The following is a 15,222-nucleotide window of genomic DNA, read 5'->3' as shown; positions in this document are numbered from 1 at the left end:
AGCCGTCATGAGCTATCACTCCACAGTGCCAGAGGAGTCGAGGTTAGAAAGTCAGACGCTACTAAGTGTCGGCGAGGGTGTGGTGGCCCTGGGAGCTCTCTGCCACGCATGGGGACACACTCTGGCCCCACCGCTTCGGCAAGCTGTATGATCAAGGAAACTGAACATACGTACAACCTGTGACCCAGCAACTCCACTCCCAGGGAAAACACACGGACACGTGGATCAAGAGACATGTAGAGGAATATCAGACACATCATTTCCAACAGCCCCAGACAACCTGCATGTCTACCAAGGGTGGAAATGGACACAGGAATTGTGAGATTTCGGGGGCCCGGGCTAGCTCAGCTGGGGGAACGTGCAACTCCAGATCTCGGGGGGTGTGAGTTGAGGGGCATGGAGCCTCCTTAAAATAAAAGAATTGTGAGATACAGAAGTGTATGTTCCTATGTGAGATACATAGATCACATTCTATATAGAGTGAAATACTATATGGAGATAAAAATGAATGACCATGGGGCACCTGGGGGGCTCAGTGGGTTAAGCCTCTGCCTTTGGCTCAGGTCATGATCTCAGGGTCCTGAGATCCAGCTCCACATCAGGCTCTCTGCTCAGCAGGGAGCCTGCTTCCCCTTCTTTCTCTGCCTGCTGCTCTGCCTACTTGTGATCACTCCCTCTCGCTGTCAAATAAATAAATTAAATCTTAAAAAAAAAAAAATGAATGACCATAGCGGGACTTCACAAACACAATGTTAGGTGAAAGACCCAACACGGAATGTTTTCATACACGGAGTTCAAAAACAGGCACCCCTGAACAGGGAGTGAGAAATCAGGATACTGGTTGTCTTTGGAGAGAGGGAGGTAGAGGGAGGTGACAGGGGGGTTGGGAGGGAGCCGGAGGAGGGCTCCTGGAGGGCCAGCAACATTCTAATCCTTGATCTGCTTTGCGGTCCCATCCAGGAAGCATTTTGGTCCATTGCCTCTGCTTTGCCGCCGTCCTGCCGATTCAACTCCGTGACTAAGGTATAAACAGCAGTTGTATATGTCGTGTGTTGCTGTGTTGCTTAGCTTTTAACCTGAAGCCTTCTCTGACCGTTTCACGGTCTGTCTACAGGGTTCACGGCCGCATGGTGGTAATGGTGACTGTGGCCTCTGCTTACGGAGCCCTGGTTCATACCCAGTACCAAGGTGACCTCCCCACTCCGCCGGTGGACGTCCCAGTTTACTCACCCCTGCTCTCCGGTCGGGCTTGGAGGGTGTATGCAACTTCTAGCATCCAGTCCGGGATTCAGAGTTATTTTTAAACAATACTATAAAGAGCATATCTTCAAGGCATTTCAATAATCCCCATTTAGGGAATTATTTAGAGTTCTTGATTTTTTTTTTTTTTAACTGCAAGCCGTTGAAATACTTCCTGCCCTGGACTTGAGAATTAAATTCCGAGAATGGAGTGGTTGGGAACTGGTGAGAAGGCAGGGTGCTGGGAGGGGGAATGAAGGGAGGTCCTGCTGCTGCTGGCTTGGGTGCCAAGCCCTGGTCACTGACAGGAGCGTGCCTCAGGGGGAGGCACGGATGGGGCTGAGAGAGCCTCCAGGCTCAGGAGGGAGCCGAGGGGAGCTGGTGGGACCAAGGACACGGGGATTTCCTTCCTGCTCCCCGCACTGCACTGGGCACTGGGCCCATTGCTGCATCTCTCTGGGGGGAAGTCAGGTTATCCTCAGCAGCCTACCTTACAGCTCCGGGGACAGCCTGTGGTTCTGAGTCTGTCTGCATTCCTCTACCCCATCTTTTCCCCTTCTGAACCCCAGCGTTCCAGCCACCACTCTCCTCCTCAAAACTAATTCTCCTCATGGCCCTGGTCGTTTCCCTTCTGCTGCCTCTTTCTGGAGACCCACTGTATCCACTGTCCTCTCTCATCTTCAAGTTTGCAGCCACCTTTCCACACCCTGGAGCTACCACCGGGTTCAAGGGCACATCGGCTACTCTGAAATACAAGAAACTCCTCAAGCCTCCATTCCCTGACCCGCTTCCCTCCTCCTGCCCCCCTCTCCCCCTCTGCCTCTACTTACCCTTGGAATTGCCCTCCTAAAGGAGACCCAAATCACGATGTCCACGCCCTCTCTTGCTCTCCTTCCACTCAGCCGGGAGCTCAGAGCTCGCACGCTGCCCCCCACAGCCTCGCAGCCTTAGTGAGTCCAGCCCTAGAGGTGGCCGCCTCTTCCTTGCTCCCACGACACTCTCTTTTCGATCTTGCTTCCTGCTTTGGGTAATCGATCTGCTCCCACAACTTCAACTAGGATCTCATGCAGCCATCTCCCAGGCCAGGCCCTCCCGCTCTGACCCTTCCCCAAAGCTTTAACGAATCCTGTCTTCCAATAGCTTGCTGGTCAACATACGGGTTTGCCCTGGCCATAATCCATCATTCCCCAACACCTTAGTATCTCATCAGCTCCCAACCAGTGGCATCGCTTTTTTCCCCAGAAACCAGACCTGGATCATTCCTTCTCTTAACCAGTTGGAGGCCAGGTGGAGACCACAGCCCATGGACTATGAGCCCCATGATCTCTCTCCCTTTGCCTCCTCCTTTGGTCAGCACCCCCTCTCACACAGACACCAGAAAAGCCTCCTTAGATGGTCACCTTGCCTCTGGACTTTGTCCACAGCCAGCAACCCCCACCCGGCCCATACTCCTGCCTACAGATTTTCACCCTGAGTAGCCTGCTCAAAAATAGGAATGGGACCTCTACTGCTCTAGATCAAAGCACAGGATCCTTAGCATGGCAGTCAAGGTCCTACTGATGCTTCCAGGCCAGTCTTTTAGCCTCTCTCTTGCCATGTATCCTTGGTTCTAGCCACACCGGACTGACCACTTCTGGATGCTTCTGCCCATCTCTGCCCCAAACTTGCACTCATGCAGCCATTTCTTTGTGATGGGCCCTCCACTGGACCTACTGAGGAAATTCTTCCCGTCTTTCCAGACCTAGCTCAAAACTTGCTTCTCCTGAACCCCCAGTTGGAATTAATTTCTTGCTCCCCCAAATGCCCCTTGTCTGGCAGTTATAACCTCCTCATTATGAATTATATGTAGGGAGTCTTGTTAACCTTTGTCTCTCCAACTATGCTGCCTGGACTCTGTGTCCAGGGACTCAGGCGTCCCTGTCCCTGTTCAGCAAATTTGTGAGGCTGTCTTCTAGACATCCCAAAGGGTACAGGAGGCAGAGTGCAACGGCCAGCCTCCCTTCCTTCCCGGATGATGGGTTCCCAACGGAGGTGGCTTTGGGTGAAGTCGGGGATCAGCACCCAGACACACGCACTTGATGCACACTGACCTCCCCTGACCTGCAGGTCCAGGCATGCACACCCCAACAGCTGCATGCAGATTTGCACCAATGGATTGATGTGCCTCTTTAATTTCATATTTGCACACGCACCACAGAGACACCTACCACATAAAGTCTTGTATTTGCCACGCTTCTTTCCTGCAATACAAACATGTTTCTCCCCACCCTGTATACACCCATTGACGTGTTAGCAGATGGCAGAGGAAATCCAGAGAGTCAGCCTCAAGCTACCCAGGACTGGGGATGCAGTCAGCTCTGACAGGCCCAGGAACTCCGGGAGCCCCTCCCTCTCACCTCTGCAAAGGGATAGCTAATGTGCCATCCTGCCCAAAATTTATGACTTTGCTAAACCCAGGAGCCTAAAGCCAGCCCAGAGAGTGTCCCAAGGCCACCAGCTCCAAAAGATCATATGCCTTGGTGGTCATTTAAACAAAATTTTTTTTTAAAGTAAATGTTTGTTTAAAGGAAAAAAAGTACAATTCCCTAGAAACTGTTGACAGGGATTGCATCTCTGGAGGAGGGCTGGAGGTGGACTTTCATGCTTCTCTGAATGAAAACATATTTAATGTGAGCTCGTGCATGTCTTAGAAGTTACCAAAGTAAAACCAGAGAAAGTGCCAAGAGCTGAATCATTTCCCTTCCACTCTCCCTGCGTGTGGCTAAGGTCCCCGGACCACACACAAACTAACGGTATCATTTCCTGGGGACCCTGATGAATGATATAGGTAGACTGGAATGGGGGGTAGAGGGTGGGGGCAAGGCCACAGGGACCCCCCATCAGTGGGGTGGGAGCTCAAACATCAGAGACCCATGGTCCCAAGCCCAGCTCAGGGTTCCCAGGGTCTAGGCAGGGTGCCTGTGCCCCCTTCAGCAGGTCTGGAGAAAGACAGGCACCCTGAGGTGGCTCATGGGGGTCAAGAGGGCTCTTGGGAGGGTGTATGAATGCTCCCAGCCAAGACTTTGACTGGTGGGCATGGAGGCGTGTGCAGGAAGAAGGAAGTCCTAGGAGCCTTTGCCAAGAAAGCAAATCAGCAGGCCCAGTCCGGCCCCTCGCTGCAGGTGGCCTGGGAGGGGCAGCAAAGCTGCACCTGAAGGCAGGCACCCCAGGCAAGAAAGGGCCCCAGAGGAGGTGTTTGAAAGACCAGCAAGGCAGGGCGTATGGGGGATATTTAGGGAGTGCCTGGGAATGTGCAGGGCTATGAGGTGGACACAGAGCTGTGTGCACAGGCACGATCGTGCGTGCGTGTGTGCACGTGTATACACGTACACACAGTGGGAGCACAGAGTTCTGGAAGAGCTCTGGAGAATGCTCAGCAGAAGCAGGACAGAATCGGGAGCGGGAAGTCAGAATCCTGACGCAAGGGGGAGTCAAGAGAAAATGGGGGACCTGGGGTCTGTGTCCTTGCCAAGTGGGGTCTGGCCCTAAAGAGATCCGGGAGGCGAAGTGGGCAAGGGGCTGTCCCTGGGTCATCAGTGCCGAGGCAAGAGGAAGGGCCCCCTTCTGCCCAGTGTTTTCTTTTCCATCTCAATATGATGGAAGGTGCTCATAGAAATAAAACAAGTAGCAAAACAGGAAGAATTTCTTCCTCCTGGGGTGGATTCATACGTGTGAGGAAGTGGTCCTTTCCTGAGGGCTGCGGGCTGTGTCCAGTTCCCATTCCCACAAGCCCCTGGCACCCCAGAGGGCGTCCTCTGCCTGGACAAGGCTGAGGCAGTGTCAGGGGGAGTGGGGGGCCACCCGGGTGGCTCAGCTGGTTAAGCATCTGCCTTCAGCTCAGGTCATGATCCCCGGGTCCTGGGACCAAGCGCCGCATTGGGCTCCCTGCTCAGTGGGGAGCCTGCTTCTTCCTCTCGCTCTGCCTGCTGCTCCCCCTGCCCCTGCTCGTGCTTGTGCTCACTCTCTGGCAAATAAATAAATAAAATCTTAAAAAAAGAAAAGAAAAGAAAAGAAAGTTCAGGCACTTACTTCATGGTGACGGTGTTGAAGAACCAGGAATAGAAGCCCTGGGGAGAAAGGAGAGAACGTGTGAGAAAATCCAGCCCCGGGCCTGCCCTACAGCTGTGGGAAGCCAGGTGGAGTGAGGCAGCACCCACAGGGCCCTCCTTCCAGGCAAGAGATGGCAGCGAGAAAGAGCCGGGTTCTGGAAGGAAGTGGGCTCCCTCTGGAATCCACAGTGACTGTCCAGGGAGAGGTCTCCCCGGAAGCGAGCTGTGAGTTGACTTTCCTGCCATGTGGTTTCCTGTTACAGGAAATGGGGGCTTCGTGAGCCTTGGGCCAGAGGGACAGAAGGGACCCTTTGTGGGGTGGATGTTGGTTGCTTTCTGTCTGTCTCTCGTTGCTTCCTTCTGGGGAATGCCCCCCACCCCAGGCCTGTGGTCTGGGGGGCTGTCTGTGAGGTAGGGGTCTGCCACCCATGGTCAGAGATGAATGGGAGTGTGACCCAAGCGGGGCCAACCAAAACTCTCTCCGGGGGGTTGATGGACCAGGGACGTGGGGAGAAGGGGGGTCTCTCTCCACCTGGGCTCCTACACCTTGCCAAGCACCATGAACCCTGCAGTGGCTTGGTGCCAACTTCGATGCCACAGGCAGGAGTTTGTCTGAGGAAAAAAGCCCACTCAGAGGAGAGAGGACCGGAGGGGGGATCCTGGTGGTATCTCTGGGCTTCCCGGATCTCCCTCTCCCCAAGGCATCTACTTCTCTTCTCTCTCCCCTGGGTCTCTACTGTCTGAGAGTCCTGCTGATTATGTCTTTCTCTCAAGGTCTTGCTGTCTGGTTTCTGGGTGGTAGGGAAAGGCAGCCTCAGCCATGGAGGCGGTAGAAGGCCTAGAGAGGAAGTGTGCTTGGGAAGAGTGTGCCAGGTCCGGGAGCTGGTTAAGTTACCCTGGTGCATACTTCCTTCTGGGACCCTGCAGGGTTTAGCAAGATCTGGGCAAGCTGCGATTCTTGATTGACTCCACTGACCACAAACACATCAGTGAAGAGGCAGGCCCGACTGGCTGACATTCCCCCGCACCACACTGACTGGGGAAGGGGTGTTGCCCAAAAGGAAGCGATGAAGGGGGGGGAGCAGGCAAGCAAGAAACAGAAGCAAGTTCCTTGTTCCCTTCAGTATAAGGCCCACCGAGTCCCCTTCCCTGGATTGGGGTTGCCTGACGGATGTCCACCTCGGGGGGACCATTTCCCAGTTCTGTCCTAGGGAACTAAGAGAAGGACCCTCTCTCAAAAAGGGTTGGGGGAGTGGCTCAGTCAGACTCTTGACTTTGGCTTGGATCATGTTGTCAGGGTTGTCGGATCAAGCCCCATATGGGGTTCTGTGCTGGGCATGGAGCCTGTTTGGGGTTCTCTCCCTCTGCCCCCCCCAATAAATAATAAATAAAATCAGGACAGATGCCCAGGTGTGAGCCAGAGCAATGAAGGGGAATAGAATGCTGGTGACATTGACCGGTAAAGTCCCCAGGGAAGGACTGAATCACTAAATAAGAAAGAGTTGGGCAGAGAGTCTGACCACCCCTCCCTGCCCTGGGGGTCTTTCTCTACCACCCACCTTTGGGCAAACTGGGTATGATTTATTTGTGGAGCAAGTAGGTCTGTGGACGGTCCCTCATGGTCGTGAACGGTGGAGGACCCACCTTCCTGGGACTCCCTTCCGCCCCCTCTCTATGGACGGTGTCAGGGGTGATACCACACGAGGCAGGGCCCCGTCCTGGAATTCATATAGGACTGGACTGTCTGTCAAGGGGCAGAGATCATGAGTAAAAGTGTGGCCCCTGCAAAAGTCACAGCGAGCCTGTGGGGACGATCTCTCTCTGCGCTCACGGACAACAGACACCCATGCACACACGTTCCCCCGCATGTCCATCACAGCTATGAAAGGCCTAAACTGTCCAGAAATCTCAGCAGCTGAACAGCGGGCCCGAGCAGGGATGCCTCCTCCCCTCGTGCCTCGCCCCTGCAGGAGCCCACTCAGCTGACAAGGCCGAGTGGCTGTGGTTGGTTCATCGTACCTTTCTTAGTGGCCCACCCTCCTCACTCCCACCACATGGGGTAATGACCCCTCTGCTGCCCCTGGCTGAGGTCCCGGCATCGTGACTGGGGCGCTCCTGGGGCCACCTCCCTGCCTCCCACTCCCCGTGCCTGCCTCAGTTCTAGCTCTGCAAGGTGATTGCCTGCTGTTGCCATCATGATTTCTCAGCTATTTTTTAAAATAAGTGACCTTTTCTGCCATTGTACACAAAAACCCCAACCGAAGTCATGTTTCTGAAAATAAACCTGAGAACGACCTTGAAAGGTAAGGTGTGACTGTCCGTATTCTATGGAGAAACTGAGACACCAACCGGTCTGTGGCTCCCCACACGGCCTGGGGCAGACCCTGCCAGATCTCTCGGAGGGATGAGAGCGGAAGTAAAATGGTTCTACTCACTCACGGCCTTCAATGAAACCTATCAGATGCTACTTACACGGCAGGCTGGCCGGGGTGCGGGGACCACGGCGGGCAGGACCCAGTCGGCACCCGCTCTCGCTGTGGGATCCGACACACGGGACAGATCGGGTAGATGAGAGACTGTTACCGACTGGGATAAGAGCCTTGAAGAAGACGAATGCATTTTCCATGCATCGAGAACAAAAGATCTGGATACGAATGCATTTTCCATGCATCGAGAACAAAAGATCTGGATACATGTGGAGTGGATGGGGCTCCTGGGGCAGTGGTGCGGGGGCTGAAATCTGAGCAAAGGGTCTGCGTGTTGGCCCCGAGTGGGGGACACTGGAAGGTGGGGGACAGGGAAGAGCCGGCAAAAGGCCCTGTGGAGGGAAGGAGGTGGCGATTTTGAGGATCTAAACGGTGGCTGATGTGGCCAGGGATGGGGGAGTTGGGAGGAGAAGGAGAGACCGGACAGGGGGGAAGGAGACAAAAGTACAAGGCCATGCAAAGCAGCTGCGCTTCATTTCAAGAACATCAGGGAGCCAGTGAAGGGGAATGCGTGTCCCCGCTCCTGGGAGCGCCCCGGAGGCAGGTGGAAAGCGAGTGGCACAGGACACAAGAGTGGACATGGAAACTGGTTAGAGGCCGCTCTGGTCATCCAACAAGAGACCAACGGAGGCCTGGACTGGGGGGAGAGGCAGAGAGGAACAAGACCGGGAAGGTGACGGCAACACAGCTCGGTCATGGACTGGCTGTGCCTGGGGCTTGGGTCACAGCAAGGGGGTCACCTGGGTGGGTGGTGGGTAGAGTCTGAGACCAGGGATCGAGGAAGGGGGCGGTGTGGAGGGACATTGTGGCATGTTTTGGACATACTGAATCCCAAATGCCTTTATAATATCCATGTGGAGCTACTCTGAAGGCCATTGGATAAATGTGCCTGGAGCCCAGAGGGAGGTTTAGTTGGAGACGGAAATTTAGGAAGGGTCTGTGGGGAGGGGGCAGTTGAGGTTGCAAGTATGGGTGACACTGCCCAGGAGCGCGAGGGGGAGGCCTGGGACCCGCTGAGGAAAACGCGGGCACTGGAGGAGGAGCCAGCAGAAGACAGAGAGGAACAACGGAGTGGTAGAAGGGAGCCCCAGAGACGGAGTCACGGAAGCAAGTGGGAGGGCCTATTCAGGAAGAGAAGATGGTCTATAGGGCCGGATGTTTCGGGGAGATCACCTGGGATGAGAACTCAGGAAAGTCCACTGGGTTTCACGGCGTGAGACAACTGGTGAGCTGTCTGGGTGGGATGGAGGGCAGAAGCCACACTGCAGGGCTCGAGGACAGGGCTAGTGGAGAGCACAGGTGCAGACAGCTCTTCCGGCTGCGCCGTGATGGGGCAGAGGGAGACGGGCAGCTGTGGGCAGCAGCGGGGCCCACGACTGTCCTCGACCCTCTCTGCAACACTCCAGCTCCGTTCCATGACTGCGGCCAGCCTTCCTGGCCCCTCCTGGAATTCATGCACTGACCACCGTCCTGTGTGCCTCTGTCTGGGGGTCCCTCAGCCAGGGAGAAAGTCCCATGAAGCTGGACTTGGTCCATTTTGTTCACTGCCCAGTCCCCAGACCAGGGGTGGCCCACAGCAGGTGCACCAGGACAATGGGCTGAGCGAATGAACAAGCGTGTGTAGACGACTGGCGTCTGACAGGGAAGAGAAGACTGGGCTGCCTGTAGCAGGGGTGGGAGGCTGAGGGGATCCCTGCCTGATGCGAGACTCTGCTATGCAAAGTGGGACCCGAGTCCTTGGCTTGGAGCGGGGGCTTGGGCAGGACCCGGGCTGTGACGAGGGCTGAGGATTTGGGAAAAGCAGGAAAATTCATTTTAAAAATCCATTTAAAATGATAGAATTAATTAACTCTTACTTGGAGGTAGGAACGGTGAATAGTTCCATCTTTCTGATGGGGAGATGGAGGCTTGCAAAAGGCCGAGGAATTTGTCCAAGGTCATATTGCCAGGTCTGGTGTCATGGGCTACAAAGCCCCTGAGTGTGAGCTCGCTCCTTGCTGCACACGGCTGGGCTGCTGCCCAGAGCGAGGAACCTTCTGGGCCCAGGCCCCCCGCCAAGCACTCACCTTGTCCTTGTGTTCCATCTCCAGGGAAATATCTGACGGAGAGGTCTTCTCACTCTGCTCCCCATAGATCAATGAGGTCAGGCTGCGGCCAGGAAGAGCAGTGGGCAGGGGGGCAGAAAAGGAGAGAAAAGGCCTCAGGGCCTGCTGTGCCTCTGGTCCCCAGGCCAAGAGCTTCAATACGCTCCTGTCCAGGACCAGACATGCCTTAGCTCATGTGCTGAGCACAGAGCTCTGGGGACAGACCCCATTAAGCACCCTTGTTGCCAGGTGCCCAATGTAGCTTGGGAACCATGGGATCCAGAAAGTCTTAGATCGGAGAGAAAAGTGGCCTCATGCCCAGAGATGACTGTCTGTCCCCCCACCCCCCACCCCCAACCACGTTCTCTTCCTGCAAGGAGGGCCAGTTGCAGGGCAGGAGTGGGTGCCGAGAGGGTACCTGCTGGGTCCTGGCTGTGGCAGCACATCCCCCAAGGAGGCAAGCAGCTTGCTCATCCTGACCCCCAGGCCCCCCTCACCTGTCATTGTGGATCAGCAGAGCCAGGCGCCCGTAGTCCCACGCGGCTTTCCGGAGGAAGGAGTAAACCAAAATGATGACCTATGGGCCAGGGAAGGGGATGTGGGGCTACGTCTTCTGCTTGGCTGTCTCCTGCATCACCATGGAGTAGGCCCTATCCCTCAGGCTCCCAAGGGCTCCCTGGGCACCCCCCCCAACATCCAGCCCTGTTAGGGTGGAGGCTACGCCTTCTTCAACTCTGGATGGCTCCCCAGCACAGAGTGAATTCTCAGAGTTTGCTACTGACAGCTTTGGTGTCATGTTTGGAACTATCTGACAAGCACATTCCTTGAAGGGGCTCAGTGAAGTGTCTGCCTTCAGCTCAAGTCATGATCCCAAGGTCTTGGGATCGAGCCCCGCATGGGGTTCCCTGCTCAGCGGGGAGTCTGCTTCTCTCTTTCCTTCTACGCCTACCCCTGCTTGTGTGCACTCTTTCTCTCAAATAAAATCTTAAAGAGAGAGAGAGAGAGAACATTCCTTGAAGAAATCAGCAAGGGGAGAGAGAAGGGAGGCCCGAGGGCACTGGCCAGGTGGGGTCTCTGGGCAGCAGCTCGGGGAAGGGAGTCTTAGGAATTCTGCCTCTGCCCGCAGTCCCCTCTTCCCGGACTGCCCGAACGGGACTGCCATTTAGGAAGTCCCCACTGCTGTGGCTGGCGTGCACTTGGAGCACTGAGGCCCCTGCTGCGTCACTTGTGCCCGCCCCCGCCTCCCCCCCACCCCCTCGCCGAGGCCTCACCACCCCCCACGGAGCCCAGGACTTACCACCCACAAGAAGATGTTGAGGAACAGCACAGTGGGGATGCCCCCAAAAGGCTGTCCCTGCAAGACGGTGCTCCGGGAAGGGAAGCATTCATTCGATGTCATGTTCTGAGTCTTTTCCATCGTGTTCAGGCTGCCCGGTGGGACAGTCATCCTGAGAGCTTCCTGGTGACAAAGGGACGCTCAGGTCAGACAAGAGACCCTCTCGCTCTGTAAGCACAGAAGCCTGCCAGGGAGATGAGGCGGGGCACACTGCGTGCCCATTGCCAGACTGGAACGGGTCAGGGCGGGAGGCTCAGCCCTGAGATGCCATGCAGCCTTATCCCATAGGACAGCAGCTGCCCCAAACCCAGAGCCATGACGGCAGAAGAGCCCAGATCCCTTTACTGAAAGAGTTGTCAAATGCACCTCCAAATGGATCTTCTTATTCCTACTTTTGTGAAGCTTTTCTTGCATAACATTTCTTGCATGGACAAACTTCACAAAGGCGGGTAGGACCCCAGAGTGGGAGTATTCCGTTTGGAGAAGAGAAGTGCATTCACGGGACGCCTGTGCAGACAGGGTCTAACATCCTATGATTCTCTGATCCAGTTTCCAGCAAAAGAAGGTTCCTAGGACTAAATGAGGGAAAGCGGCAGGGCACCCGGCACAGAGTGGTGACTTGGTAAATGTCACTGTCTTAATGCTGAACTTGAACCAGGGAGATTGGCACCTGCCCAGGGACTTGAGCCAATCTGGTGAGGGCTCAGGGTCATGGGCATCAATATTCTCCAGACTTGGAGAAGATTGGGAAGCATCGAAGAAAACGGGGAGTGACTAGGAGCTGCATGAAGTTATCTCCAAAGTTGTTCTGGTTTTTAAAGATAATTTGTTTTGGCTCCAGACCATGTCTCACCCTAGGAGGTCTTTACTCCCGTTCAAGAAAAGTAGGTTCATTGCTTCCTTCCTTCACCCAACAAGTATGTAGTGAGCAGGTGCCTTGTGTCAGGCCGGTGCTGGTGGTGCATCAGCAAACGTATGAAAGGCATCACTCTGACCCTTGGTTTGAGAATACAGAGGGGTGGACCAAGCAGAGGAATAGAAACAGGTCAGTTCGGAGGAAATCGTAGCAATCCAGGCAAGAGGTAACGACAGCCAGGACTGGGATGGAAACAGAGGAGGTGGTGAGACGTGCTCAGATTTTGGAAGTATTTTGAAGGTGAAGCCAAGACTTGCTGATAGAATGGATGGTGGCAGGTAGGGTGTAAAAGAGAGGAGTCCAGGATGACTCTGAGGTCTCCAGGTCCAGCAACCAGAAGAGGGGAGACGCTGTTATTGGGTGTGACAGCCGGAAGTGCAGGGTGGGAGGCGGTCAGGAGCCGGGTGCTGGATATACTAAGTGGACATGCCAGGCGGATGGCTGGAGCTGAGTCTACAGCTCAGAGGAGGGTCGGGAGACATTAATGGGAGCATCAGCAGCAGAGAGAGGACTCCTAGAGGCGTAGGACTGGATCGCCAAAGGAGTGGGCACAGGGTGAAGCTCAAGGTCTGAGCCTCGGGGTGTTCCAGTGCAGAGAGCTGCGACAGAGGAGGAAGACACGGGAAAGGGACTAGAAGAGCGTCCAGGGAAGAAGGAGGAACAGCAGGAGAGGGTGGTGTCCCGGAAGCTAAGTGTCTCCAGGAGGAGGGAGGGACCACGTAAAAGGACAACTGGGAATCAGCCATCGTTAAAGCAACGTGGAGGTTTAGTCTGTGGCCAGACTGGAACAGGTGTGAGAGAGGAGGATGCCAGCAGATCTGGAGCCAGTGGGCGTGAACAGCTCCTTCAAAAAGGAATGAGAGTTTGGAAGTGGTTAGGATGAGAGAAGTAGCAGAATGGGGTATGCCAAGGGGAATGGTCCAGTAGAAAATGAAAAGCTGGTGATGTGGGAGAGACAGGGCATCGCTGGAGCACTGTGAGGACGTGGGAAGGGCTGGGAACTGGTGCCCAAGTGAAGCTGGCCTTGGCCCAGAGCTGGATACTGACCCACGACAGCAGGAGGGAGGCAGGTGTGCTGGCGGGGCTCGTGGGCGGGCCCTCCCACAGCTTCTATTTCTCAGCCTTGGAGAGAACAAGGTCTCAAGGTGACTGTGCGATGCTGGTGGTGGTGGGCAGATGTGGGATGTTTGCGGACAGGAAAAAAGGCAGAAATAGAAAGCTAGAGGAGTGGTGGAGTGAATGGAGGACGGGAATTGGGAGGACTGCCGGGCAGCCCTAAGGGTCTGCTGAAGTTCGTGGTCTTGAATCGACAGCAAGAGCAGCCAGACTCACTGGGCATGTCCCCCGCTGTACTCATCTGTGCGGTTGCAGGTGTGGAAGGGGCGCACAGCTTGACCTAAACAGGCTGGAGGTTTCCCCAAGATGAGAATAAGAGGCTTGGCACTGAATGTAAGGGAATAGTTTTACTGACTGGCCAGGTAAGGAGAGAAAGGAGACGCACGTTGGGCGAGGGATAGTGACAGGTGCCAGGGGTCCAGGGAGGTAGAATTGTCAAGTGCCACAGGCTGTGAGCTGACAGATAGGAAACTGAACTGTGTGACGCTGAGACCGAGAAGGGATTCGTTATGGGTAGTGAGAAGGTCTAGGGCATGACCATGGCGTGAGTGGGGGAGTGATGTCAAGGAACGGAGAGGCTGGAGTGTCCTTTGTGGAAATCTTTAAGAATGAAGACCGGCACAGCACTGGTGTGATGAATGGAACACCTCCGGGAAGGAGGGGAGTGACCTGGTTGGGGGTGGGGTTAGTTGGTGCCTGTACCCAAGATGGGGTGTGGGATTCTAGGCTAACACTTTGGGTCCAAGACGGAGCCTTCAGCAGGGAGGAAGGAAGAAGAGTCTGGACGTTGCAAAGAGGAGTGAGGAAGATGTATCTCCAATCCACTGGCTTTGGAGGGGGGTATGGGAAGTCCTATCCTGGGGAGTCTCTGGTTTCAGGTCCCAGTGGGCAGGTGAGGCACTGCAGAAGCTGGGGTGTTTCTGGGCATTGCAGGCTCTGTGGCACTGAATCCCAGTTCCAACACTCACTAGCCACCTCAAGCAAGTGACTTCCAGTCTCCCTGCCTCACTTGCTCATCTGTAAAAGGAGGGGGGAGTGTTAGTAACCAGTACCCACTTCACAGTGCTGTCAAGAGGGACAGGTGCGTTAAGATTCGTCAGTCACGGAGAGCAATGCCTGGAACACAGACGTATTCCAAAGACACTTGTCAGATGAAAAGTTGACGCAGGGCTCCAGGGGACACCGTGGAATGCTGGCCGGAGTTGGGGAGGCTTGGGGGATAGGGATGAAAAGAGTCATAAAGGTGAAGGGACAGGTGTGCAGGATAGGGGAGGTGGCCTGGGGGTGTGGGGCTCCCTGTGCTAACTCGCAGAAATAGGAAAACACCAGAACTCACCCTCCTTCCAGCTAGATTAGCATCTAACCGGAGCAGGGAGCCTCCTGCCTATCTTTTTCTGCTCCCCTCTCTTTCTGCCCTAGGTTGCCCACGGTTTTATTACTCCAGGTCACGTCTCAATTTATTGACACAATCATGCTTAGCTAAATGTAAACTTAAAATGGTTTACACTGAACACGGTACCTTTAAACTCTAGCCTTCTGTCAGAGTAGCCCGAGTAGCTAGTAGCCTTTCTCTGGGCATCTCTCCGGCAGCTGCGGCAGGGAGCTGCAGTTCTGCTAGTGGCCACCCGGGGGAGCCCGCGCTGAGGAAGCCGCTGGGGAAGGGCCGGGGCACGCAGGCGCGATCCGAAGGCCTCGGAGAGCGGGTCCTTACCTGAGTCGGTTCTCCAGGGAGGGGCCGAGTCAGGCCCGGGGGCTCCGCTCAGCTCCGCGGCAGCTGCAAGAGGACAAAGGCGGTGGAGACACCAGAGTTAGGGACCCAGGCTGTGTTCGCGGGCCGCATCAGCCCTTAGGGCGTCTTTGCTCATCTTTGTGCTCGGGATGCTCAGCCTTTATCACAGGCGTGTTTCGCCCATAGTTTTTCTCAGTCTGTGGCTCCTCTTTTCTTTTTCTTTTTTTC

General features: G+C 55.2%; 1 protein-coding gene across 3 annotated transcripts in view; it reads right to left on the bottom strand.

The window, feature by feature from the left end:
* TMEM63C (transmembrane protein 63C) overlaps positions 1–15,222 on the bottom strand; it is a 69,858-nt gene that overhangs the window by 24,745 nt on the left and 29,891 nt on the right. For all 3 annotated transcript variants that reach the window (XM_032846242.1, XM_032846243.1, XM_032846244.1), the window contains exons 3-7: positions 14,977–15,039; positions 11,195–11,356; positions 10,395–10,474; positions 9,880–9,961; positions 5,308–5,345 (exon numbers count right to left, since the gene is read on the bottom strand). In XM_032846242.1, coding sequence (XP_032702133.1) covers positions 5,308–5,345; positions 9,880–9,961; positions 10,395–10,474; positions 11,195–11,344 — 350 coding nt within the window. In that variant the 5' untranslated portion in view covers positions 11,345–11,356; positions 14,977–15,039. The remainder of the gene's footprint in view (positions 1–5,307; positions 5,346–9,879; positions 9,962–10,394; positions 10,475–11,194; positions 11,357–14,976; positions 15,040–15,222) is intronic.

The sequence above is a fragment of the Lontra canadensis genome, unplaced genomic scaffold (assembly GCF_010015895.1).
Source record: "Lontra canadensis isolate GAN:19392208 unplaced genomic scaffold, GSC_riverotter_1.0 scaffold173, whole genome shotgun sequence".
Taxonomy (NCBI): Eukaryota; Metazoa; Chordata; class Mammalia; order Carnivora; family Mustelidae; genus Lontra; species Lontra canadensis.
Note: the sequence above shows the minus strand (reverse complement) of the source record. Positions and strands in the feature narration are given on the sequence as shown.